The sequence below is a fragment of the Copadichromis virginalis genome, linkage group LG22 (assembly GCF_057382275.1).
Source record: "Copadichromis virginalis isolate Kocher_CV1m ecotype Utaka linkage group LG22, C_Virginalis_male_GT1.1, whole genome shotgun sequence".
Taxonomy (NCBI): Eukaryota; Metazoa; Chordata; class Actinopteri; order Cichliformes; family Cichlidae; genus Copadichromis; species Copadichromis virginalis.
Genome location: NC_140638.1, coordinates 31,745,778 through 31,773,244, shown reverse-complemented (window position 1 = coordinate 31,773,244; position 27,467 = coordinate 31,745,778). Strand labels below are relative to the sequence as shown.

The 27,467-nt window shown below is 40.6% G+C and overlaps 2 protein-coding genes across 2 annotated transcripts in view; both read right to left on the bottom strand.

Moving 5' to 3' along the window:
• The window catches only part of fndc5b (fibronectin type III domain containing 5b), a 39,741-nt gene that overhangs the window by 9,463 nt on the left and 2,811 nt on the right, over positions 1 to 27,467 (bottom strand). The window contains exons 2-5 of the mRNA XM_085445447.1: positions 26,022 to 26,140; positions 20,474 to 20,672; positions 11,974 to 12,063; positions 2,419 to 2,611 (exon numbers count right to left, since the gene is read on the bottom strand). Coding sequence (XP_085301573.1) covers positions 2,472 to 2,611; positions 11,974 to 12,063; positions 20,474 to 20,672; positions 26,022 to 26,140 — 548 coding nt within the window. The 3' untranslated portion in view covers positions 2,419 to 2,471. The remainder of the gene's footprint in view (positions 1 to 2,418; positions 2,612 to 11,973; positions 12,064 to 20,473; positions 20,673 to 26,021; positions 26,141 to 27,467) is intronic.
• Positions 3,042 to 5,288, bottom strand: LOC146683671 (E3 SUMO-protein ligase ZBED1-like). Its single transcript, XM_085445448.1, has 2 exons — positions 4,005 to 5,288; positions 3,042 to 3,841 (listed from the first exon to the last, which is right to left on the bottom strand). Exons 1-2 carry the CDS (start codon positions 5,069 to 5,071, stop codon positions 3,166 to 3,168), a joined length of 1,743 nt encoding a protein of 580 aa, XP_085301574.1. The 5' UTR covers positions 5,072 to 5,288; the 3' UTR covers positions 3,042 to 3,165.

Sequence of the window (27,467 nt, the reverse complement as noted above, 5' to 3'; positions counted from 1 at the left end):
GTTGACCAATCAAAAGATGATATGGTAACATGACATTTGGTTGTTTAGGAAGAGGTGGAAGTTTTAGGAGTGAGAGAGAGAGAGAGAGAGAGAGATAGAAAGCAGAAAAAGAGATTTGTAACGTTTAGCGTTTTTGTAGTGTGTAGTTAATGTGTTGTCTTGTGTAGTTAGTGTGTAGTGTTGTGGATAGTTTTGCGTTGTGTGTCACAACAATGACGCGACTGCTGAATGAAAACAAGAGGCGTGATACACCTGCTGCTGTCAGGCCTGCAAGTATCAGGCTGTGATGTTCTCCTTTATAGGGGACAGAGAAAATGAGTTTTTTGGAGTGGCACAAATAATTTGTGTGGCATCTTATTTAATGCAGAACAGCTGATTGTTATGTAAATAGTTTGAAATGGTTATTTAAAGAAGGGGTAAAAGGTAAATAGCTGCAAATAACTTTGTTGTTTGCAAAACTTCTCCACATGATTTTTAAAATTGACAATTTATATTTGCATTTAAAGTTATGAAAGGGTGGAGTGCCCACTCCGGGTCGGGGATGAGTTTCTGCCCCAAGTGGAGGAGTTCAAGTATCTCGGGGTCTTGTTCGCGAGTGATGGGAGAAGGGAGCCGGAGATCGACAGACGGATCAGGGCTGCAGCTGCAGTAATGCAGAGGATGAGGATGGATGGATGGATGGATGGAAGTTATGAAATATGATTCAATAAACATGTTTGTTGTTGTTACGATAGAACATATAACTTTTTCTACTCGGATTTTATGTTTTTTTTGTCTGATTTTAGAACAATTGTGTTAATACAGTATGTCAAAATGAAAACATGACTGTAAATTCAGACACGTGAGGTTGTGCTGAAAAGAATGATGCCAAGCAAGGCAAAGTAAATAGTTTTTAAAGGTGAAATGTGGAGGGAAAATCAAAAGTAGTTAAAAATGGCCAATTACACCCTGCACCCCAGAGGGTTACATTTTTTTCTAAAGTAACGCATTAGTTACTTTTCAAGTAATTGATTACTTTTAGAATCGTGCAACTCAGTTACTAACTCAGTTACTTTTTTGAAGAAGTAACTAGTAACTATAATTAATTACTTTTTCAAAGTAACTTGCCCAACATTGGTGATTGATGTCACTAGAGCCTGAAGGATATGGGATTTGCAAGACCGATAACAACACCAATATTTGGTGATTTTAAAAGCCCAATATTATTATATATTGGCTATTTTTTTCCTTTCAGACACATAAAACATAAACAACTTTTTAAAAAATTATAATGCGTTGTTCTATTTTTACTAATTTACGTCGTTCTTGACTCTGATCAGGTTAGTTGGTTGTTGTTTGTGGCTTTCCAAACAGCCGACAGGGAAGTTGCAGAGCTCCCTTTAGCGGACAAGCTATGCAACATCACTCATAAAATGATCAAAGGCTGTTTCTACTTTTCCGATTTTTTTTTAAAATGAACTTTTCTCTGATGCAAAAAGAATAAATTATTACATTTTTTACTGGACCTTCTCTTACCAAAGACCTGAAGACAAAGTGCTCTGCTATTGGAATTATTAGCTGAAAATGAGTTGCTGCACATCTGCCTTCATCTGATATGTTTTACCTTACCAAAGCAAGCAGCTGCAACAGATTCATATAACTAAAAAAAATGTAAGGTTACATTTTCCAGTATGTTTATAAACCACTCTATCTTATTCTTTGCTCATATTGAGGCTGATAGCTTGTGGCTAGCAAATTTTGAATAGCTTAGCTTTAGCTTTCACATTTTCTCTGTTTGCTCATTGAAAACGATCCATGTTCATCTGGGTAAAGGTGATTTTAAGTGTCTCTTTAGGTTTGTTGTTCCAAAGGTTTGTTTCAACTGATTGACCGTTCGCTAATATCAGCTTCCTGATAACTCAGTCAGGATCTACCTGCTGCAGTGACTACATCCATCTTTACATACCATCTACGCCCACAACCAAAATAAAACACAATGATACAATAACACATCAGCAAAGGGGATCAATAAATGGTCAGTCAAAGAGAAAACATTGATATCGTAACTTAATTAAGGTTGCTGCCTCAAAAAGACATAAATGCATCATAAAAACACAATAAGACGGGTATTTCTGAGGTATGTAATAATATATATAATAATATAATGTGTGTATGTGTTAGTCCCCATAGGGAAATAGTTCTTCTGCATTTAACCCATTCACCCAGTGAAGCAGTGGGCAGCCACCAATGCAGCGCCCGGGGAGCAGTGTGTAGGGACGGTACCTTGCTCAGGGGTACCTCGGGGTAGCCATTCAGTGGAGTTGAACCCCCGACCTTCCGATCATGGGGCCACCACTCTACCTACTGAGCTATCCCTGAGGTATGACGTACGATGGGATCGTTTGCAGATAATAGTAAAAAAAAATTCTAGTCTCTCACCTGTCCTGAGGTTTAAGGAGTTGGTTATTGCAGAAGGTGACGCAGGGCTGATCTTAGACATTGCTTCGCAGTAACCCCCCCTGCGGGTGCTCTGGGGTACTGCACTCTGAGGAGTTCTTGGCTTTGTCCTTGTTGTTGTTGGGCTCGTTATCCTTAATGATGTCATACTGACGACAAAACAGGGCGATCACACCTGAGAGACAAATGTACATCGTAATTTTCTGGTAAAATAATAGCAGTAACATTTATATGATTTTATACCTTACGTGTGTGTGTGTGTGTGTGTGTGTGTATGTGTATGTATATATATATATATATATATATATATATATTAGTGCTGTCAATAGATTAAAAAAAAAAAACTAACTAATCTCACAATTTTCTGTTATTAATTGCGATTAATCTCAATTACTTTATTAATAGCCTGGCTCCAATTACATTTTTTCATTCTTTATATTTTAAGATTGTAACAGACATTTATGCAACACAATGAAGTAAATGCAGAATAAACACAAAGAATGTATGCTGAAATTCAAAGAGAATTTTAATGGTTTTCATCAATCTTTAACACAGTGAAAACTTACATAAAACCTTTAAGTCCATCAACAGTGACTGAACCCAGGCCTACAGGTTAAAGTGAATATCATAACAATAAAGGGTGCACAAAACTCAGTATTTAAAACACAAAAAGACACGGCTGAAAACCCAGAATGTTGAACATTTTTCACTTCAAAGGAGCAATCTGGATTAGTCCTTCTTTGCACTCAGCCAGTTACTGAGGCAGACTATTCTGTTTACATTGTCTGATGACAAAGAAGCACGCTTCTTTTGAATGATGTGACCTGAGAGTGAGAATAATCTCTCACAAGGCACTGTGGTTGCAGGGGTTGACAGGTACTTGCGTGCAATAGGTGCCAGCCTGGCATGTGCTCCTTCTCTCTTTAACCACCACTGTAGTGGACACTCTCCTATGTCAATTTTGGGCTCTGCTTTGTACAGATTCAGACAGCAGTCTATAGCATCTTCCTCTTCCTCTGTATCTGAATCAGGAGAACCCAGCAAGCAGATGGACATCTTGCTCTTCTTTGGTGAGGGTTCCTCTGTTGTCTGAGCAGATGGTTGGTGTGCATCCGTCTCTGACATCAGAAGGTCATGTACTGATGCCCACACCTCTCTTCTTTCATCTTTGGAAAGGCATTTAAGGTCTTTAAACCTGGGATCAAGGGCAGTAGTGATCTTCAGCCATGTGAGATTGCTGCTGTCCCTCCGCTGAGCTAGGTCTGTGGTAAAAATCTTCTTAAACCTCAAAACGTAGACTGGGTCATCATCTGAGGGCTCCATAATCCTGAACAAATGACACAAGGCTGGCAACACCATGGAACAAGAGACATACCGCTCTCCTCCCAGCAGTTCGGTAACATATCTGCAATAGAAAGATCAAGTCTGTATTTTTCTATTAATCACACAGAGACAAACATAAATACCACATATGAAAATACACAGAGAGGTGGAGGTGGAGAACATACTTGAAAACAAAGCTAGAATGCAAAGATAGACACACAATCATGAGAAACAAAATGATTTACCTGCAAGGTTCCAGTAGTTCCTCCAGCTTTTGCAGTCTGTCAAGCTCCTGGTCAGTCAACATAGTCACCTTGCTGTTTTGTTGAGTCAGGATGGTGGTCAGCCCAAATTTGTTTCTCTGGATCCGCTTGATCATCTCTAGGGTGGAGTTCCATCTTGTTGGAACGTCCTGAACAAGCGGTTCTGTTTGATGTCCATGTGCAGCTTGCTGTGCCTTTAATTCCTGAGCGTTTGCTGGACTATGCTTAAAATGTCCAACAATCTTGCGACATTTGGCCAGAGCCCTTTCAAATGCGCTGTCATTAAGAGAAACTGTGACCGTTCTTTGCAGAATGTGGGCCATGCAGGGCATGTGTTCAAATGGAAGTAGTCTGGCGGCTGCAACCATGTTACGAGCACTGTCGGTGCCAAGCGTGGTTACCTTGTCCTTGATTTTCCATTCGTTTGCAACATTCAGAAAATGGTCAGCACACGCCTCAGCATAGTGTCTCTCTTCAGTTTTACTCACTGTTAGTGCAAACGATTGCATAGTCCAGTCGTTATCAATAAAATGCGCCATGACCCCCAAGCAATTATCGTTGTTCACCGAAGTCCAGTGGTCTCCGGTGAGAGCGACATTCCTTACTTGCACAAGCTTGCTGGACTGCTGAGCCCTCTGGTCCCCATACAAAGTGTGCAGTCTCGACACAATGGTTCCTCTCGAGGGCAGATTGTAACACACATCTCCTGATGCAGCACGAATGACTTCTCTCAGTCCATCATCTTCTACTATGCTAACTGGTCGGCAGTTTTTAGCTATCCAAACAACCAAGGAATTGGTTACCTTTTCTCTCACATTTTTTGTTATTCGTCCACAAGCACCATACTCCTGAAGCGTAGACTGGCGAGGTCCCGTAGAGGTGGATTCAGTTGGGTGTTTTGCTCTCAGGTGATACGCCAGTGATGAACTGCTTCTGTGGTACTTGAATTCAGCTTTGCAAATTGTGCATATTACTCTCGTTTTGTCCAACAAGCCATCAGGCAACTTCTTAAAGAGAAACTTTCCACCCAAAAGTCCGCCCTCGTCCATGCTTGCGTGTGTTAGCTAGTGTTAGCTAGATAGTAGCATGGTGTCACTTCTTCTTCTAATCATTTCTGTCAGGCCAAACGCCAGCATAGCACACTGTTGCCCCCTCCTCCAGAGGTGCTCATGAATTTAAAGGTCTTAGATTACAGGAAATTAATAAAAAAACAAAATCAGCGTTAAATTTTTTTAATGCATTAAACATTTCGCGTTGATCTTAACAATTAACGCGATAATTTTGACAGCACTAATATATATATATATTTAGTATCTATACATAACCAAATCTAATTTTTCATACACTTAACAAAGTTTATGAACGTAGTTAAATATAACCCAAATTTGGAGGGAGAAAAACCCAAAACATTAGCAACAAGAGAAAGCAAAACTGGATCTGGATGAAAGGAGGAGATGCTGTGGGACTGAGGGAGATCACTTTACACATTTTGTTTGCCAAAAATTATTGAGTGGCAGTGCGATCTCATAATTCAAATCATATTTTTGTAATAAAAAAACCCCCACTGCTGCTTTATATGGATGCCACAAAGTCTTAGGCAGGTGGGTGCATGTAAAATCATAACTCCATGAAGTTCTCTGCCTTTTCCATAAGAGGTTTAAAATGCACTGCAATGAAATGTTCTGCATACTTAGGGGAGCGTCCCATGGGTCTGCTATACTTTAGTGGCAGAAGACGCTAATAACAGCACTAGGAAGCTGTAGGCTACGGCGCCTCTCGTGCTTACCACATTCAGAGAGGCATGAACACCAGGCAATCATTTCTAAATGTGAATCTGGATGTTAACCAGAAAGGTGCAAAGAGCAGAAAAAAATACATTACTCTGTGTGTTGCCTGATTTCTTGTCCAAGAACATCCTCCTTCCAATCAATCCAGCATGGTATTATTTCATGCTTTTCCACACTTGCTTCTCGCCATAATAGATGAAATTAATCTGAAAGAGCTACAGCTTTTTATTTTTATTTTTTAAATGAGCACATTCCCTTGTATTACTCTTGACTCCTGTTTCTGCTGTAGATACATTAAGAGCCTTATTCTTGTTATATGGCAAACACAGCTCCACTGGCTAATGCTGAGAAAAACTTCAGTGCTACAATTCATATTGGGTCATTTAATATTATCCCTGATGATAAAGACTGCGAAAGGGTGTCAGACGTCAGCCCAGCAAAGACTCCAATCTGGCCCACTGGACAGCTTTAGAAAATGTGACGGAGAGTGTAAATGTTGGACTTTTAAAATGTATTTTAATACGTTTAGTGCTTTTCCTACTGATAAAGACCATTCATACTACACCAAAGTAATTAAGTAACAGATAAATAGTTATAAGACAGAAAAAGTCTTGTTTTAGTCACTCAGTTAGACATTGATCACCTCTTGTAAAACAGTTTGTTAGAAACTTTGCTGACAAGCTGATAAAATAGCCCGATTTAAACCAAAACGTGAAAACATGAAAATATTTTTCTTTCAGCAGCTGCAAGATATGATACATGCTACTGATGTGTCAATAAAGCCATTCAAATGGGGCTGAGAGAAACAGAGACACAGGCAGCGTGAAATGAGCAGATGGTGATATGAAAGTGATGTTGAGATAGCCACATGGAGCTTGCCTTCAAGTCAGGGAGATTAAAAACATGGCAGAGGAGTTACAGATGCGACGGCAGATAGCGAACAAGCGCGGAGAAAAGGAGAAAGGGAATAATTCATGAAGGTGGGGGAGCACGTGGAGGGTGCAATCCAGGCCTGAATGGGCTCCAGCCTCAGTGGTTCTGCTTATGTCAGCCTCCGCTCATCTGATCACTGCAATACCAAAGAGTGAGATGGGATATCTTGCTGTGATATCCCCCAAGCATTCCCCACACGCCCAATTAAAAAGTGAAAAACATAATTCGCCTCCTTCACTTTCAGTTTTTTTTCACTATGCCCTCGTTTTTTCTTTTTTTCCTCTTTTCTCAAAACTCGATTGACTCAGTTTTTCTCTCTTTTCTATCTCCCAACTGTCTGTGAGAGGACATGAGACGTGGATTCAACCACGTCTCATGTCCTCTCACGGCTAATAGGCAGTGGAGATCCAGGTCTCCTGCAGAGTACTGTGTGTACTGTATATACCTTATACAGTATTTGGGCCATATTTGTATATCATTGCACTTGGTGAAGTGGGTTAGGAAGCGATATTTATAGCTGCATGTGTGAAACAGTGTTGAGACGCATCATACAACTAATAACTAGAAGAAGAAGTAACAATTCTTGTATGTGGATGTGTAATTTAGTCTACTTTTTCCACAGCAAAGCACTTAACCTTGAGTGAAAAAGTGAACTGTGATATAAAATTCATTTCAATGTAAAGTCCTCTGTTATTGAGCAACAGCTCGCTATAAAGAATGAGTCAGAGTTTCTGCAGCTGGTAGGAAGTACAACTGACTATGGTCGTATATGTCAGCGGTCCACAACCTTTTTTGGTCCATGGACCAGTTTGATGTCAGATATATTTTCACGGACCGGTGTTGCGGATAAATACAACTAAATAAAATGATATGACCGAGACAAAAACTGTGGTATTTTGTAAATATAATAATAAACACAAATTCACTGTGTAATTGTGTAACTTTATTAGCAGCGTCCTCCTGAAATGCACCAACAATATTGAGAGTAACATCCTCCTCTCTGCCCCTTAATGCGCTCTGGTTGCTATGGTAACGCGTAAATATTTCTTTCAATATAAGACGCACAATTACAACACAGGAAAAGAACCAGGGAAACAGAGTTAACGATGAAAAACCCTGAAAACCATAAATTTCACACTCGAGCCTCAACTCTCACAGACCAGTACGGTCTGTGGCCCAGAGGTTGGGGACCGCTGGTTTATGGGACTGTGTGGGTAATCCCCAGAGGATGAATCTTTGCCCCTTTAACAGACAGATACATTACACTAGTTTATGTAACTCTGCTCAATAGTGATAACAGGATGAGTTTTATTTATATATTTATTTTTTGGTTCTGACACTGAGTGGAGAGTTGCACACAGATTACAGATTGTTTGCAGAAGACAGATATTCAAATCCATTCAATTCATACAGTGCTGAATGGCAACAGCTGTCACCTCAAAGCACTTTTTTAATGTAAGATAAAGATCCTACAAATATTAAAGAGGAAACCCCCAACAATCAGATGATCCCCATATGAGAAAGCACTCTGTGACAGTGAGAAGGAAAAACTCCCTTTTAACAGGAAGAAACCCCAGTAGTGACCAGTGGGGTGAGGGGGAAAATGCACACATGCAAGAGAGCCAGAGATGAAAATGAATTAAAATGAGTGATAAAAACACCAGGAAAGTAAAAAAGAGTGAATAAGAAATACTCAATGCATCATGGGAATGCCTAGCAGACTAAGCCTGCAGGGATCATAAGTAAGCTTGCAGTCTGAGAGTAAAGAGAAGAAAGATGTCAGCTGTGTAATTTCCTGTTGAGGTTATGATCTGAGTTGCTCTACCTAACTACAACCGGCTATTCCAGAGTTTCCAGAGTCAAACTAGCAACACATTGATGTTTTTAGTCATTATTATTATTTCCCTTATCTTTCCAATGGCTCACCGCAGCAGACTGATCCAGATGTTTGATTTGACAGGGCTTTATGGAGGATATCCTTCCTGACGCAACCCTCGTACTCATGGTTCCAAGATGAACCTTTCTTAAGGTTTAGTTGACAAACAGAATTTTCCTTCTCACATGATGATTTCAACTGATTTCAAGCAAACTGTCTCACCGTCACAATGTCAAAGATCTTTTGACATGTAATCTAGCAGAACCATCAGTGCTTTACATTTAGCATTTAGCATAGAAGCAAGGTCAAAACAAAATGGAGAAAATGGTAAATATGGTAGAATCCTAATGTTAGCATTTAGCTTGAAGCAGCATTAAGGTTAGCATCATCACAGAGCTGCTAGCAGGGCTGTAAGTTTAGTCTTGTTACTGGACAATGTTTTACAGACGGGTGGTTATAGATTGCTAGAAATCAATCCCTGACTCCTACAGTCCTCGTGCCAACGTATCCAGTAATAAATCCTGACACACACCATTGTATCCACTGGAATACAGTGACTGGTTGGGGAGACCGGTCTCTCCACAGTAGTGATGTGTCGGTTGCAAACGAAACGGCTCTTAGAGCCGACTCTTTGAAGAGAACGACGTGAGCCGACTCCTTATTGGCTCCTTTCTCTCACCCTCTCTCTCGCACTTTCGCACTCTCTTCACTCTGCACGCGAGCCTTGTGCTTTGCTTTCAAAACACGTAAAAACTCCAAAACACGTAAAAGCTTTTGTTACCTAGTGGCTACACAAGCCAGGAAGTACCAACGACCGGATTTGGTGTGTGGTAGTAACAGGTAAATGAACATTTTTTTGAATTATTTGAACATATATATATGAGTGCTTGTGTATAAATACACAAACAATACACATATGCTTTCAATTGTGTAATTTAAGTGATCTAGGTAGCTCTGTTTTGGAAGTTCGGTTAACGCTAGAAATGTGTTTTGGAGTTTGTACGTGCTTTGTCTCAAGGGGCCACCGCATATATTTATATATAAACATATATACACTCAACAAAAATATAAACGCAACACCTTTGTTACTGCTCCCATTCCCCATGGGATGGACGTAGAGACCTAAAATTCATTCCAGGTACACAATATAACCATCCCTCCCAAACAGTGGTCACAAATCAGTCCAAATGTGTGGTAGTGGGCACATCTGCTATATTGAGATAATCCATCCCACCTCACAGGTGTGCCACATCAGGATGCTGATCTGACATCATGAGTAGTGCACAGGTGTACCTCAGACTGCCCACAACAAAAGGCCACCCTGGAATGTGCAGTTTTGTCTCACAGCAAAATGCCACAGATGCCACACGCAATGAGGGAGCGTGCAATTGGCATGCTGACAGCAGGAATGTCAACCAGATCTGTCGCCCGTGCATTGAATGTTCATTTCTCAACCACAAGCCGTCACCACAGGCGTTTCAGAGAATATGGCAGCACATCCAACCGGCCTCACAACCGCAGACCTCGTGTAACCACACCAGCCCAGGACCTCCACATCCAGCAGGTTCACCTCCAAGATCGTCTGAGACCAGCCACCCAGACAGCTGCTGGAACAATTGGTTTGCACAACCAAACAATTTCTGCACAAACTGTCAGAAACCGTCTCAGGGACGCTCAACTGCATGCCCGTCGTCCTCATCGGGGTCTTGACCTGACTCCAGCTCGTCGCCGTAACAGACTTGTGTGGGCAAATGCTCACATTCGATGGTGTCTGGCACGTTGGAGAGGTGTGCGCTTCACGGATGAATCATGGTTCACATTGTTCAGGGCAGATGGCAGCTGAGAATGTCCCAGTTCTTGCATGGCCAGCATACTCACCGGACATGTCACCCATTGAGCATGTTCGGGATGTGCTTGACCGGCGTATACGACAGCGTGTACCAGTTCCCACGAATATCCAACAACCTCGCACAGCCATTGAAGTGGAGTGGACCAACATTCCACAGGCCACAATTGACAATCTGATAGACTCCATGCGACGATGTGTTGTACTGCATGAGGCAAATGGTGGTCACACCAGATACTGACCGGTTCTGGGTCCCCAGACCCCCAATAGCGCAAAAAACTGCACACTCCAGGGTGGCCTTTTGTTGTGGGCAGTCTGAGGTACACCTGTGCACTACTCATGATGTCAGATCAGCATCCTGATGTGGCACACCTGTGAGGTGGGATGGATTATCTCAATATAGCAGATGTGCCCACTACCACACATTTGGACTGATTTGTGACCACTGTTTGGGAGGGATAGTTATATTGTGTATCTGGAATGAATTTTAGGTCTCTACGTCCATCCCATGGGGAATGGGAGCAGTAACAAAGGTGTTGCGTTTATATTTTTGTTGAGTGTAAATAAAACCACATTTTTTGCATTAGTAATTCCTTTTGTGTATAATTTTATATTGTCGTTAATAATAAATTAATTAAAACAACAAAACAACCTGAAGAGCAGGTTGGGAGCCAAAAGAGTCGGCTCTTTTTAGTGAGCAGAGCCGAAAGAGCCGATTCTCTAAAAAGAGCCGGAAATCCCATCACTACTCCCCAGTGGTTGCAGCAGATGGCCCCGCCCCTCCCTGAGCCTGGTTTTGCCGGATGTTTCTTCCTGCTAAAAGGAAGTTTTTCTTTCCCACTATCGCCAATGTGCTTGCTCATAGGGGGTCATATGCTTGTTGGGTTTTTCTCTGTATCTATTATCGTAGGGTCTACTGTACAATATAAAGCACCTTGAGGTGGCTGTTGTTGTGATTTGGCGCTGTATAAATAAAATTGAATTGAATTGAATGTGTGTGAATTTGTGTTTAAATGATTGAGACTTGTAATAAGAAACACTTACTGAATAGAAAGGTACCATAAATAAGTACCGTCCATCTTACGTGCATTATCCATGTCATGGGAATATTAAGGAAGCAGTCAGGTTTGATAATAACAGGAGACTTGCTATGTACCAGCACCATTTATAACATAATAAAGGAAGTATGTATGTTGCTTTACATAAACACATCTTCGATACGCATTTTCCTATAAGAGCTGCTTGTCTGCTGATAAGCCTTTAGCTTATTTTTTGCAGTTGTTTCCTGTTGATGAGTTTATCAAACTGAGACTTGGATTTGATGCGTTGGCGCCCAAATTCACACTAGCTATCTTTACATCATCTCGAAGGCCCTGCAGGCGTCTGGCACTCATTACAGAGGGATGATACCGCAGCCACTGTTTCTCTTAACAGGAACATTTGCCCAAAGACAGTGGATTCCTACGAGGTCCGTGGTGACAAATGTGCATCACTGAACAGAAATATTACCTGCCCACATGACGAGCACCACTACGATGATGATGAGTTCTCCCGCCCTCAGCTGGGCAGCATCGCCGACCTCCTCCATCGTCACCTCGTCTGGAGAGAGAACACAGAAACGTGAGCACAGTCAACAGAGCGTCGGTGAGGATGCTGCGATTCATCGTCCCACATACTCTGAAAATCTGCAGGGAAAGATAAAAGAATCAAGCAGGGTGACAAGAGAGCAGAGAGGCTGACTGGTGTAAATTCCCCACTCTGGTCAGTGTAATTAAAGCTAAGTGAGAGCAGAGGTCCGCAGAGACAGAGTAAGCAGGATCCCTACCCCATCACTCACTGTGTTCCTCTTGCTGACAGCACTCTGGCAGCCGCAGCTTAAAACCAATCAGTGGGTTAAAGGTTTGAACACAGTTTGGACTACAACCGCTTCCTCCCTGCTGCCAACACAAGGCCTTATGCTACCTCCCATATACCCTTAGTCAAGCAGCCTTCCTTCCTCCACCTTCTTCCCCAGCCTGCTTCCCCTGGGTCAGTCTGTTATCTAAAGGGTAAAAAACATGAAAAAAAACTGAATAAAGACATCACTGTCAATACTTTGTCTGGGCTTGCATCCTAAGTTGATGTGCATATCCCCAAAGGAAGTGCTGACCACACACTGGTTGAAGGGGGCTGATCTTAAAGGTGTACAGTACTCTTTATGGAGCTGACAGCAAAGAAAACCTCGGTGCAATAAAACCAAATGGACCAGCCGTTGCTGACAATACAAGACACTGATATGTTTGATTTCTATTACACGTTGAAGTGATAAAACGTGACAGAACCAGCAATTCATCAAACAGGCTACCATCTGAACGTGTTTAAGGACGAGCATCACTTTTATTGCAATTTAGTTATTTACTGGGAAGTCTTCGATTTGCTCACAGCTGTCCGCTATTTTTTTTTTAAATTTCAAACTATGACAGGTAAGTGCAGCTGTGGCCTCTAAGGAAGGGGTGCGTTTCATCCCCACTTGTGGTCTCTTCAGGTCACCGTTTTGCCGTTTGGAGTCGGGGATGATGATTTTGACACTTCTGTGTTCTGGCTTGCTCAAAACTCTGCTGTTTCCATGGTGATCCCTCTAAGCTCAAACTAAGTCCCTAGGGTTGCGCAGAGGAAAGGTTATACTCTAATAAGTTGCTAGGAGCAGATTGTATGTTTATGTTGCGAGGGCAGACCCAAAGCTACGAGGAGAGGTGTGGAGATATCAGCCAACAGACGAGCTGAACACTCGGCAGCCTTGAGGTTGCTCCCTTGGCAAGTGTTGGTAACATTAGCATCAGCCATCGAGCCCCTTGAGACATGAAGAGTCAGGCGTAAGCTCTCTACTTCAGATTAATGGCTACAGGAAATACCTGCTAATTAATGGTATGTAGCATACAAATGAATACAGCTTCACTCAGCACAACTAGAACTTTGACTTCTTAGAAAGGCTGTTAGTACAGTTAAGTACACAAAAAGTATTATCAAAGTACTCAAAATATGACATTATTTAAGAATTTTGCAATATGCTGAGTATTGCAATTTATCATGTTTTTCAGCTGCAAATTATGTAAATGAAGTCAAACTTTTTCAGTTTCTGTTTTATCCAATAAGATAAAGTTATTTCATTTCAGTTTTTTCTTCTACTAAAACCTGCCAAATGCTGTTATAAGTCAGTCAGATATCAGTCTGTGACTGAGTGGGAACATTTTTTAATTTTGATCCACTGCTGAATTTGTAAGTTTGCTCAATTACAAAAAAACAGTCTCTACATTTTTATAAAAGTTTAAATCTAATGGAGAGAGACAGAATATCAACCAATAATCTGTGAAAACCCCCCCACTTCACATAAATGTTATGGATTGATTTTAACATCAATGAGTGAAGTCAGTCCCTACAACCTCGTTCGGATTCTGTGTTGGATGGTTTTGCAGGTGAGCAGATTTAATTCAAGTTTGCTCGGCTAACATTATCTCAGAATGCTGGTGAATGAGATGAGCCTTCTTGTTCATAGTGTTCCCAGAATATTTGAATTACCTAATAAAATACTGATATTTAGTTTTCTGTAGTGATACAATATCACCAAACAAACTATCGCCATACTGTGCTGTATCAATATCTCCCCCTACCCCTAATAGAAAGCCACATTATTTTTTAGATGGTTAAAAGAAGTTGCATATTTTTCCAAAAGGCAGGAATGCTCCTCGCAGCCTGAGTTAGCTTGGCCACGCCCATGAAAATGCAGTTCTTAGGCCCTAAACAAATGAGCTATGAAAACCCAAACTGGTTTTTATACCAGTATGTAAACATGTTTGTTTCTGCAGGTTATTTTAATAAGAGAGCCTTTAGCTATCAATCTGTTTTGGGAGCTAGCCTCAACTGAGCATTCAAGGAAATGCAGTTTGTGGAATTTCTGCATTAGCTTAATGCCGTTGTATGTAGGATCAAAATATTCAAAGAAAATACAGAATGTAGCGTTCATGTGAAACTACATATTCTGGCTGCATTAAGAGAAAAAAAATATTATTGATCATTTTGTCAAGTCAAAACTTCAAAATTCTATTTTGAGGCAAAAGTCCAAACCTGCTGCAGTTTAAATGGGAAGGCACTGGTTTTAGTGGGAAGCTTCCAGACTGCATGAATGAGTGCAGCTGTGTTACAGAGCAATCTGCTGCTGCAGAGCAACATGGTGCTCAGCACAATTTCAGAGATAAATTAAATGTAAAAACAGTTCTGACAGTAATCAGACTGCTGAAAAAGATTTATTTACTAAACCTTTGGCTTTTTCAGCAGCCTATAAAATGTAATAAACAACATAAAAAGAACACATTACAATTACATTTTAGGTTCTACCTTACAATATAAAGAACCTTGAGGTGGTGGTTGTTGTGATTCGACGCTGTATAAATAACACTGAAATGAACTGAAATTGAAAAGTTAAATTGAATTAAAAGATTTTGCTACATAAAAAATGTCAGTGCATTCAAAACTTCCACGAGAGAAGAAGAAGAACAGAGAGAAACCCAAGCAGGCTTCCTGTTGTGTTGCTTTGCACCTACAGATACTAAATCCTGTCAGGCTGATTAATACCCGCTTAGAAGGGGAGCAGAGCAGTAATGGCTGGGAGATTTAATCAGGGCAGCTAATGAACGCTTCCACCAACACACACACATGCAGGACACTATAGGCAGACAAGAAACTTCCATCAAAGTCAAAGCCCCTAAACATCAAGACAAACTTTCGTGCTACACATCGCCACACATGACCTCACGTACACTGAAACATAACAAAAATGTTCATCGCCATTAAGATTTGTAACCTCGATTTTTTAACAAGGCTGAAGACATTAGCCGTAGCCATTCTGAGAAATCCCTAAATTTAGTCCATAATCTTTGTCACTATGACCAACAATTAAAACTCTATTCAAAACAGTAATTGTCCAAAGAGGGTTTACCAACCTTAACCTTTTGATTATCAGATTGTTTTGCCAAGCTTTGAGTGTCTCTTTATGCTAAAACGGCGTGAAATCAGTTAGATTATGAAAATTTTAGTTTAGATCTTTTTTCTTTTCTTTTAATTATGTACTTATTTAAGCTAAGTGCCAGACTTTAGTAATAAAACGAGGCCCAACACAGTGCAAAAAAATGCAGTTCCTTGGATGGCCACTTGTGGCAGACTCTAAAAGCAAGCCAATTTCTCTTGAACTTAAAAACCAAAATAAGCATTTTATCAGCCAAGTATAAAACATTGTTTCAGTTTCTTTGGGTAATTTTCTCTTCAAGGCAACGGCACAGGGTATAAAACTTTATTAGGCTTAAGGCTCAAATTTATGCATTAGTAGGGCCACGCGTGCTTTGAGTGACAGGTCAGCTAATTCAAGAGAATTCAAAGTATTTTTAATATGACTAATAACATGTCTTGGTTAACTTTACTAACAGATCATCCAAGACGTCTGTGGACCACTTTTAGTGACTGAAATTTTTGCATTTTTTCTCTATTTTTATGTATTCATATGTTAACAATAGAGCTGGGCGATAGAACGATAACGATATGTATCGCGATATAACTTTTTCTCGATAGAAAAATTTAACTATTGCGATAGACCTCGCCGCTCTTGTCCTCTTAAAGAAAAGAAAAAAAGAACAGCTAATCCAAATTAAGTAGCGCAGAGCCGAACCAATCACAGCCGCAGCGTCACGTCACATGACTTGTTACGTACAGCACAAGTGCCAAGCCGCACATGTGTATTTGTTTGGGAAGCAGCCAGCCACCGTACCGCCCGGGTAATGGAGGAAATGAGTGTGCCGACTAGAAAAATCAACCGAGTGTGACCGAAGGTTACCGAAGAGAAAACAGATGATGGTTCCAATGCCGGAGAGATTGTCGAACTGAAGAGCCATAGAAGTTCCGTAGTGTGAAGGTATTTCGGCTATTTCAAGTCTGACAAAACACAGAGTAGCGCGCACTGTAAATTGTGCCGAAAGCAAGTCTGGAAATACAATAAACTGGTGCATGCGCTACGTCCACACGTACCCGGGTATTTTTGAAAACGCAGAGTTTTCTATGCGTTTGCACCTTTCGTCCACACGTAAACGCCGTTTTTGGTCACTGAAAATGAAGATTTTTAAAAACTCCGGCCAGGGTGGATATTTTTGAAAACTCCGTTTTTGCATTTACGTGTGGACTAGAAAAACGGAGAAAACGCAGCGTCAAAGGTGTGCGCATTTTTTGACGTCACACTGTGCACCACGTTATTGTTTCGGTGAAATGAATTTCTACAATACTGTTACCGTTAATTCTACTCTCTGCAGTGTTTAAATGCTTACATATACACACAGTTACTGTCCCTCCACACATACGACTTGGTTCAGGGCAGGGATAGCTCAGTAGGTAGAGTGGTGGCCCCATGATCGGAAGGTCGGGGGTTCGATTCCCCTGAACAACTACCCTGAGGTACCCCTGAGCAAGGTACCGTCCCTACACACTGCTCCCCGGGCGCCCAGTGGCTGCCCACTGCTTCACTGAGTGAATGGGTTAAATGCAGAGAGGGATTTTCCCCACGGGGACCAATAAAGTACACTTTCTTTCTTTCTGCTTCTATGCCCCAGCTTTGTTTACTTTTTCCCACCGAGGCTTCTAGACTTCTGATTGGCCAACATTTCTACACGGTTAGGAATCTAGCGCCACCTGCTACTTTGTCATGTTCATAGCAGCGTTTTCCTTCATTTCTGCCTTTATGTGTGGACGGGATTATTTTTTAAAACGAAAACGGAAAATCTCAGTTTTCAAAAATACCCGTGTACGTGTGGACGTAGCCTCGGTCTCTGACTGGAAGCGCTAATTCGTCATTAGGCTTTTGTCAGACTAAAGTAACTGTTAAAACTGTTTGAAAAGCTAAGCTATACAACAAGGAGAGATTGAGAATTTCCTTTTAGTTCTCAGTTTATTTGATATTGACAAAAGTTAGTCAATTTTGTCTGTTCTTCTGTAAAACAAACTAAGATTTATTTTTAGAATTAATATTTTGTTTCTAAGTGGAATTGACAATTTAGTCTGTTTCGTTTGTTCTATTTTGAAACTTAAACGCTTTAGCGGCTGCCTTTTGTGTAGTTTGCAATATTTGCCTTTATTTATCTGAAAAAGTCTCATGTTCCTTAAGTACATCTACCCTGTTGAACTTATTATGGGAAATAAATATTTAAATAAAAACAAGCTGCTGATTATTTCACATTTTACTTGTGAGCAACGGCACATTTAAATCTTACAAATATAGTTATTTGGCTTATATCGTGATAGATATAGTTATCGCCTGAAATGAAAAAAACATATCGTGATATGAAAAAATCTTATATCGCCCAGCTGTAGTTAACAAGAATTAGCGAATATCTAATCACAGGACACTTTGCTCGTTAGATATTGTTACCTAATAACTAACTAAGGCTGCACAGCCTGTCTTTAAACTTTGGTCACTTGCAGCTCAAAAAAAGGCCAAGAATTCAAAAATGACTTGAGTCTAAAAAAGAAAGAGTCCATACACCAATGGGTGATGTTACGATGTCCATCTTTTATATACAGGATATTATTAATGTCAGGGTCCTGGGTCTCCTGACCCAGCGTTTTAGTTCTTTGTGATTTTTGTATTGTTGTACTTGGTGTGAGTTATTCTATGGTTTCTAGTTTCGATCCCTTGCCCTTCTCGTTTCTCTGTGTCCCCTCTGTTCTGTGTAAGTCTGTGGCTGCATGTTTGAGTTCCCCTCTGTGTCTCTCGGTTCTTAGAGTCCTCTGCCTTATGGTTTATGTCTCTGTGTTTCTTAGTTGCTGTCTCCACTGCGTCAAGTTCGCGTCTCTGTGTGATCCTTCCTGTTTTACTTTGAAGGTCCGTGTCTTATGTGAATGTGTCCTGATTTGCTTGTCTCGTCAGTTCTAATTTCCCCCAGCTGTGCTCTCCTTCTGTGTCTCATTCTCCTCGTTACTTCCCAGTGTATTTAGTCCCTGTGTTTCTCTGAGTCAGTGTTGCGTCGTACCCTCAACAAGCTGTGTGTTTTGCCTCCGTGTTGCCAGTGTTTTGTCTCCAGCTCCAGTTCAGTGTTTCTGATACAGTGTTTTAGTCCACCAGCGTTTTTGTTTGTCTTTTGGTGAGTTTAGTTTAGTAAGAGGTTTTCCCAGCAATAAAGCTGCGCTTTAAGTTGTACTTCTGTGTCTGAGTCCTGCATTTTGGATCCACCACTCCTGCTTGCCTGCCTGCCACACAGCCAACCATGACAATTAACTCATTCACTGCCATTGACGTCTATAGACATCAATTACGTTTTTCAATGGGAGGGGCTAGAATACAACCTCGGGCAGCTTGTCAGTGAACATCAGACTGCTTGAAATGTATTTTTCACAAAAAGCTCGTTTTCTCCCTTTTTGTGGTCAAAACAGGCATTTTTGGTGGAACCCACCTCTCTTCTACAGCTGATTACTAAAGAATGGAAAATGGTAGAAACAAGCTTTTTTTTTTGGATGGAAGAAGAGAGTCTGTTCTTCATTTTGGTAGGTTCAGCGTTTATATGATCATAACACACAGTTTTCTGTGGCTCTTCAAAAATGAGTAAAAATGCTCAAAAACCCTGGCAGTGAATGAGTTAAATAGCCAAAAGTATCATTTCCATATCATTTAAGTGCAACGTCATGTGATAAAAATAACTTTTTGTTTATTCAGGGACATGCAGTTGCTCATGAAGTCCATAAAGTATGTGAGACCCTTTTTTGCATGAGTCTCGATTTAAAATGAAGTCAGCTGGAAGCATTATATAGTCAGCTGGACGCGGCCAGCTCACACAGCTTAACTTAATTACCTGCCTAGCTACAGGGGACAAAATCCGCCCACAGAAAATGGGTGGTCGCAGAGCTGATAAATCTGCCCACGTCTACCCGCATGCATATCTTGAAATTAAGAACCTACTGTGTCATCAATCACCAAGAATTTCAAGTTTGCCCCTGTTGCTGCCGTTAAACAGCAAGAAATTAAATGTTAACAGTCATATAACAATCAGCTGGCTTAAAAATGACTCTTTGTCTGCGCTAGTGAAAAATGTACTAATATGTTGCTTTTTTACTGCTTACATAAGTTCAGATAGATTTCTCTTTGATTTTTTATACTCTAGACCACTTATCAACACATTCCTGCCTCACAAGACCCTCAGCAAGCTCCCTCACTGTGATGTTTCCAGGGAATCCACCGCTCCCTAATGTCTCCTGTTTCCACTCTTATCACTTTGCTGCTGATGAGCATTTAGCATTCGCCGTGTCCCTCTGAAGCAGCTGCTTTTGGCACAGTAACTGGGTCGGACATGATAAAATTGGAAGCAGTGCAAGGCGCTTCTGATAACAGCAGCCTCTGTGCTTGAGAGTGAGAACAATGCATCGAATAGGAGGTGGGAGGGACTCTAGCAAAGATGGCAATTCCTGTGTTTTGTTGGATTTAACTGTCAAAAAAGAGACTATTTTTGTGACGATGAAACATTAAGAGAAGATTAGCCCTCCACGTTATTGTCTGTGTTTAAAAGCTGCTATTTAAGTGCTCCTACCTGTGAACGGGCAGATTTAGATCTATGTTCGTCAGCAGGGGAAGGACAGTCGAGCAGAATGTTGGTTTCCTCCCTTCGAGTGTCCTTATGTTGATGCACGATTGCTTTTTCAGCGTGCTTTTATAGATTTGCGAGCCCAGCATGCACAGAATTAAAATTATTGATTTGTACGAGTGTGTTTGTAGCGTGTGCTGTCGAAGTAAAGCACGCATACGAAGGTTATGTCTGGCTGAGAAACGTCTGAAGAATAGCACTTCAAAGGGACAGATTCGAATGAGAAACTACGAGAAAAATTTGGGAAACTTTACGCAAGCAAAGAGAAAATTGGGGACAAGGCAGTGGTAAAGTTTTCACCCAGGGTTAGACTTTAAAATATCTAGATTCTGAAATTTTTAAAAAAGTATTACTCTCTCTCTCACCAGGGCTTTTGGAAGCCATCTTCTCGGACTCTTTTGGCGTTCTGAATAGCACAGGCTGACTTGGAGGGCTGCTTCCTCCCATGCTAATGCTCTGAACGTGGACGATGTACTCGGTGTCCTCATCCAGATCCCACAATGCACAGGAGCGTGTGGTGGTGTTCACTTCCTGGATGAACCTCAGCATGCGTACATCCTTCTTCTGCAGAAGCACAAAGATCAGAAAGGCAGAAGTGTACATTTTGTATTTGTTTTTTCCCCCGATATGCCAGTACCCACTTGTGAATTCTTTGGCATGAAAAGGGTGACATTTCCATACATTTCCGTATATATATATATATATATATATATATATATATACACACACACATATATATATACACACACATATATATATATATATATATATATATATATATATATATATTTCCACTTAAAATAATAGGCTTAGCAATACTTCCTTTCTTCTTGTTAGTGAATATTCCCAGGGTGCACGCTTTATCAAGTTCAGATTTCTAGTGGCAAAGTCCAATTTTCCTGGTTAGGTCTGATGTGGTGCAAATGCAAACACGTCTCTCTTGGTTAATAGAAAGGAAAATGCTGAAATAAAGCCTTCTGGGTTTTTTTTTTTTTTTTTACAATGTAATTAAGCATAAAGAAAGAGAGACAGACAGAGAGAGAGCCTCTCTGGCAGTGTACACTCTGCTAGAAATGTACATTATTATCCAGCTAGGGCTGCTTACTCAGGTCAATTGGCTCCTGCTAGATTAAAAGTAAGGCACCTTGGGGGCACTTTTGTTTACCAGGCAATTAAAGAAGCAGATTTCTTAAACCATTAAAACTTCATGTAGACAAGAGGTGCATTTGAAAAAGTACATTTGAAAGTGTTTCTTAATGTGGCCTCAGAAACTAAACTAGAAACTGGCCTAGAGAACCCTCTAATATTAAACCAACTGGAAAATCTCATATATGGCACATTAGTCGCTTTGGCTTGACCACAGTGGCCGTGCATCTGCAAGCTTCTTTGCAACCCACCTTCATGCCAGCTTCTCCTCATATGTTGTATCTACATGTGCATTTGGGAAGGTTGGATTTGTATTTGGCAATACGGCCAAATACAAGTTTCTGATATTTTTTTTAAGCTATGATTTTCTGACTTTGGATTTCACATGCTTTTTTTTTTGGTGTTTATTTATGTTAAACCTGTGGTTTGAAGGTGCCATATTTCACACTATATATGGAATTAGCCATTAGCCAATAGATGTACAGACAACTATCCCTGGACCTTTTTAACTGTGAAGAAAACCTCAAATGTGATGATCTTCTGGCAACTTTTCCCGTCGTAATACAAATACTTTTAAAAAATAATTTTAAACAGATTCATGGGTATTTATTTGATATTGATATCTAAAGTAGGGATCCGAATATCCAATAATTGGACATTGGTGACAAACAGGGGTTAAAATGTGATTTGGCAGGTGGTGCAACCCTAAGTTCTGGTGTAACAGTAAAAGTGGGGATATGACTCGCTTAGTAATAAGTGACATAATCACTGGACTGTGATCTCTAGTAGATTTGTTTGGTGAACAGGCTGTGGTTAGCTGGCTGCTTGTTCTGAGGTATGCTGCTCTTTATGGGTTCAGTTCTACAACATAAAGCAGAAGACTGATGACTCCTTTTAAAATTAAGTCCTGTTATTTTCAAGCGTTAGCTAAATGAACTCCATTTGTGGTCAAAAACTGCATGTCTAGACTATCCTATGTCTAGAACTGTCAAAAATAATTTAAGGTTTTGCAGACTTTGCCCACAAATAAGGTTTTTAAAGCTTTTTCCTTGTGGGGGTTATTTTTTTACCACCATCTTTATTCTCTCTCACTCTCTTACATCTCTGCAGCTATCCTGGACTTAACCTCCTAAGACCCGAACTCTTCCACGGCATGCATTTTTAATTTCTCTTTGCTATTTGGGCTGATTGGGACCTGATGGTATGTAAAAACAAAGAATTACGTGATTTTTTTTTAACCTGATTTTCGTTTCTGAGAAAAATGAGATCCACATATGAGGACATTCGCTTTATATTTTGATAGAACAGTGGCAGTATAATGTCCTCGTAAGTGGATATCAGGCCCTTGTAGAGAAAAATGTATTATTTTGGTCTAGACAACCCTAAAATGTGATGTCCACATATGTGGACGCCAGGTCCTAGGAGGTTAAAGTAGCAGCGATATATGACCTCTGAATAACATTTAAATGATCATTTAATGTGTTGTCAAAGCCATTTCACAATATGAAATAACCTAATAAGCATCACATGTAGAGATCTGATGTGTGATTAAAATTTACATTTCCAGTTCATCAAATGTCACCTGCTGAGCAGTCGTTACCTACCACAGAAATGGTTTGTTTGTTTGTTGAACTGTTTGACACATTGCATTTAAATTTTTTAAAAAAAGTTACTCTGCTTTTTCTCGCTTCCCTTGAGTAGAGCTGAAGCGCCACAGACTCAACTTTACTGACATCTGCAGCATGGATGCAGTGACAGTGACAAAAAAGAGAAAACTATGTGGGCAGGTGGAACCAGGTGGTGACTTAACTGTCCCCATGGCATCAGCTGCATGAAAAATGAACTTTTTTGACATTATTTTGTATTTAACTCCATACCAGAATGCGGTCCTGAATTGCTCCAGCCCAATTTAACCCAAGATGACAACGGTCTAATCTACTCAAATCTGTTCTGTACTGTAGCAACAATACACCATTTGGGAGCAGGAGAACAGTTTGCAGGGCTCATTCATGCCTACGATGCCTATAGTGTTTTGTTTTTCCTAAGCAGTCGTTTTTGAGTAAGCCAGAAACAGTTTTCAAATTGTTTGACACAACTGAGGAGCTTCCTCAGTTGTGTCAAACCTACATGGATCTGTGTGAAAAAGTGATTGCCCCCTGAACCTAATAGCTGGTTGGGCCACCCTTAGCAGCAACAACTGCAATCAAGCGTTTGTGACAACTGGCATTGAGTCTTTTACATCTGTGGAGGAATTTTGGCTCATTCATCTTTGCAGAATTGTTGTAATGCAGCCACAGTGGAGGGTTTTCTAGCATGAACTGCCTTTTTAGGGTCATGTCACAGCCTCTCAATCGGATTCAGGTCAAGACGTTGACACTCCAAGGTATTCATTTTGTTTTTCTTAAGCTACCTGGTCTTTAAGTGACGTATGAATCCTGCTTCCGGGTCCAAACTACTCTGCGTTTATTAAGGCTGTTGTGTTTTTAACATGTTTTAATGCTTTTGTATTTTGTTCTATTCAATCTGACCAAGCCCCTAAAAAAAGTCAGTGATCACTGTCGGCCTCTCTCGATCTACCACTATTCATTTTAAAACCTTACAATGTAACTAGAGCCCAGCCAATCCAGCAGTATATTAATGACTAACCTCGTATTGTGGATGGATTATCTCAGTTGTTCTCCTGACTGAAGTTTGGTCCGTTTACAGCATCCTGCCATGCGATTGCATTTGTCCCTAACCCTCGGGAACCCTCACATTAACTTTTATCGAGTGGAAAAAAGTTAGCGTTCATCCTCCAGCTTCACTGTGCTAATGTGTTTATATTATGCTAACCACAGCTGTGCAGCTAGCCACCACGTAGCACAACTTCATGTAACCCTACAAACGTCACTACTGTTTAGTTTTCTGTCTTCATTTAAGTCGGAAGCGATAGCAGAGCTGTACGTTTTAATTTCTTCAGAATTCCTTCAGTCAGAGCGTGATGCATTATTTTTAGGTGGAAACTAGCGAGCTAGCTCTCTGCTAACTTCTAACTGCTAAATTTCATAAATTCTGTTTTCATGGATGTCTGGATGTTAAGCTTAATTGTTGCACCTGGTAAAGCAGCCACACTGATCATTTTATTAAAGATAAAAAAATTTAGACAGTTTTTAACTTTCAGTGATGCCGCAGTGTTCATTTGACTTTGGGACCTGAATAGGAGTTTGGACCTGTACACGGCTAATGACGTCAGACTTAAACCAGATTTAAAGGTAGAGGACTCCGAGGTTGCTGGTGTGTTTCAGATCATTGGCCTGCTGCAGGATCCAAGTGCATCACTGGCATATTTAGCAGATACCCAAAGTCAAAGTATTAGTACCAAATCAGTACTCAGAATTCCAGGAGTACTGATATTCTAGGAATGGGGCTACACTATATAAAAGTCGTACTCCGTTTGATTAAGTCATCATTTTTGACTCGCTCTCCACACATAACATACTCACACAACACATTAGAGCCTGAACAACATACAGGGAGTGCAGAATTATTGAAGAAGGTGTCTTCCAGAAACTGGCAGTAGGACTGGGAGTTGAGCTTGACTCCATCCTCAACCCGAAAAGGCCCACAAGCTCATCTTTGATGATACCAGCCCAAACCAGTACTCCACCTCCACCTTGCTGGCGTCTGAGTCGGACTGGAGCTCTCTGCCCTTTACCATCCAGCCACGGGCCCATCCATCTGGCCCATCAAGACTCACTCTCATTTCATCAGTCCATAAAACCTTAGAAAAACCAGTCTTGAGATATTTCTTGGCCCAGTCTTGACGTTTCAGCTTGTGTGTCTTGTTCAGTGGTGGTCGTCTTTCAGCCTTTCTTACCTTGGCCATGTCTCTGAGTATTGCACACCTTGTGCTTTTGGGCACTCCAGTGATGTTGCAGCTCTGAAATATGGCCAAACTGGTGGCAAGTGGCATCTTGGCAGCTGCACACTTGACTTTTCTCAGTTCATGGGCAGTTATTTTGCGCCTTGGTTTTTCCACATGCTTCTTGCGACCCTGTTGACTATTTTGAATGAAACGCTTGATTGTTTGATGATCACGCTTCAGAAGCTTTGCAATTTTGAGACACTATTTTTGACTTTTCTGAGCCTGTCAAGTCCTTCTTTTGACCCATTTTGCCAAAGGAAAGGACATTGCCTAATAATTATGCACACCTGATATAGGGTGTTGATGTCATTAGACCACACCCCTTCTCATTCCAGAGATGCACATCACCTAATATGCTTAATTGGTAGTAGGCTTTCGAGCCTATACAGCTTGGAGTAAGACAACATGCATGAAGAGGATGATGTGGACAAAATACTCATTTGCCTAATAATTCTGCACTCCCTGTATATACTATATAACAATATATCAGCATCGGCAATATGTAGGGCGTTATTAGGCATTTGCAAATATATATGTGTTGCATAGTTTGTCCACCAGAGGGCACTCTGTAACTCTGTCACGCAAACACAAACCAGCTGATGCGAGCATAGCTGGGCAGAATGTAAATGCGCAATCCATGGCTTGTGACAATGAAATGAGATTATTTTTAAACTGCATCGTCATATTACCTTATTAGTGGCTTATAAGAAACTACACATAACAAACGTTAGCGAAAACTACTTATGTTACGTATGCTGAAAGTTAAAAAATAATATATATCGGCCGGTAAATCGCATCTCTAAATCACCAAATATTGATATTTATATCAGTCCTGCTGGGCTTTACAACACATGTAGCGGTACCTGTTGGGTGATGGCAAATCCGATGACAGGGTCTCCCTCCAAGATTTCCCACGTAACCACAGCAGAGTTAACCTCGAGTTCTCTGATGGTCACATTGAGCGGTGCTGACAGCAGGGTGTCTGACGCACATGCACGGCCAGAGGAAAGAAATAAAAAGAGACAGGCCATAAATATTCTTTACACTTTATAACTATAAACGCTACAACTTGAACAAATCGTCCCCCCTCTCACTCTCTCTCTCGCTGTGCTCTCGCTCTCTCCTTCCTTAAGATCTTCTCTTCACCTCCTACAAATTAATCCCTCTCCTTTCATTAATACCGGCCCTAATAAAGCACATACATGTCTCCTGGTGTTTCCCTTGAAAAAACACTTTTTCCATTCTCTCTCTGTTCTTCTTTCACGCACACTTTCGCATCTTTAACTTTTCCTCTCTTCTTTCTCCTCCACATATCTCATTAAACCATGACTCTTGAGGAAAAACAAAAAACAAAAACACGATGCATTTATCAATCAGAAAATTAACTTTGACGGACTAAATTACAGTCTTTCTTAACATTTTTCATTTCTTAGCTGCGAAGGTAGCAGAGAGTAAAGTGTGTATGGTTATGTGAGAGTTAAGACCAACTCATGGTCTTCTACGATTACAGACAGAGTTGTATTTCCCATGAGCCTGACTTGTAAAGCAACATCAGAATCAGACCTTGACATCGTACACACAAGGATGATAACGCCCATGTGCACACACACATGAAACTGTCACTGAGAGGGACATTTATCTATTTTGTCACATAAATATTCTGTTGAATACGCGGAAATTCCAGTTAATCAAAATCTTTGATAGATTAAATGACACCTGCAAACTATAACTGGAGTCACTGAACTGTCCACTGTGTTTCTGCTGAGTCTTTTGGAGACATTTTAGTGGATGTTTATGAGGAGTAAAAACCATTCAAGAATTTTGTGCTTCTTATTAGTCTGGTAGTTGGCACTAATTTGCATATACCCAATATTTGGCCACACCTCTTTATCTCTGAATTCAGGTGTTTTCAGTCCCATGGCCATAGCTGAATAAGGTCAAGCACCCATTCATGCAGTCTACCTCTTTAGCACAAGTTATTCTAAAGAGCTCGCTGTAATAGGATGATACCAACAAGTCCGTTTTTGAAATTTCTTCCAGTTCAAGATACTCAACAATAAACTGCACACAGTATTATTGCACATATATATTTAAGAACCACAGCAACTCGACCCAACACTCTGCTGACTCTGTAATTGCAGAGCTACAAACCTCTGATATTAACATCAGCATAAAAGCTGTGCACCAGGAGCTTCATGCCATGGGTTTACAAAAAAAATCCTTGTAATCGCTTTGGTTGCTTGCAGACTGTGGTGGCTGTCTGTAACTTGCATGAAGGATTTGTCTGCAAATATTCATCAACTGCTTGC

Excerpts from the sequence above, each read along its gene's own strand:
- LOC146683671 (XM_085445448.1), bottom strand. The coding sequence starts at position 5,071 with ATGGACGAGGGCGGACTTTTGGGTGGAAAGTTTCTCTTTAAGAAGTTG. Across the intron at positions 3,842-4,004 it reads GAACTACTGGAACCTTGCAG|ATATGTTACCGAACTGCTGG; the intron begins GTAAATCATTTT and ends TTTCTATTGCAG.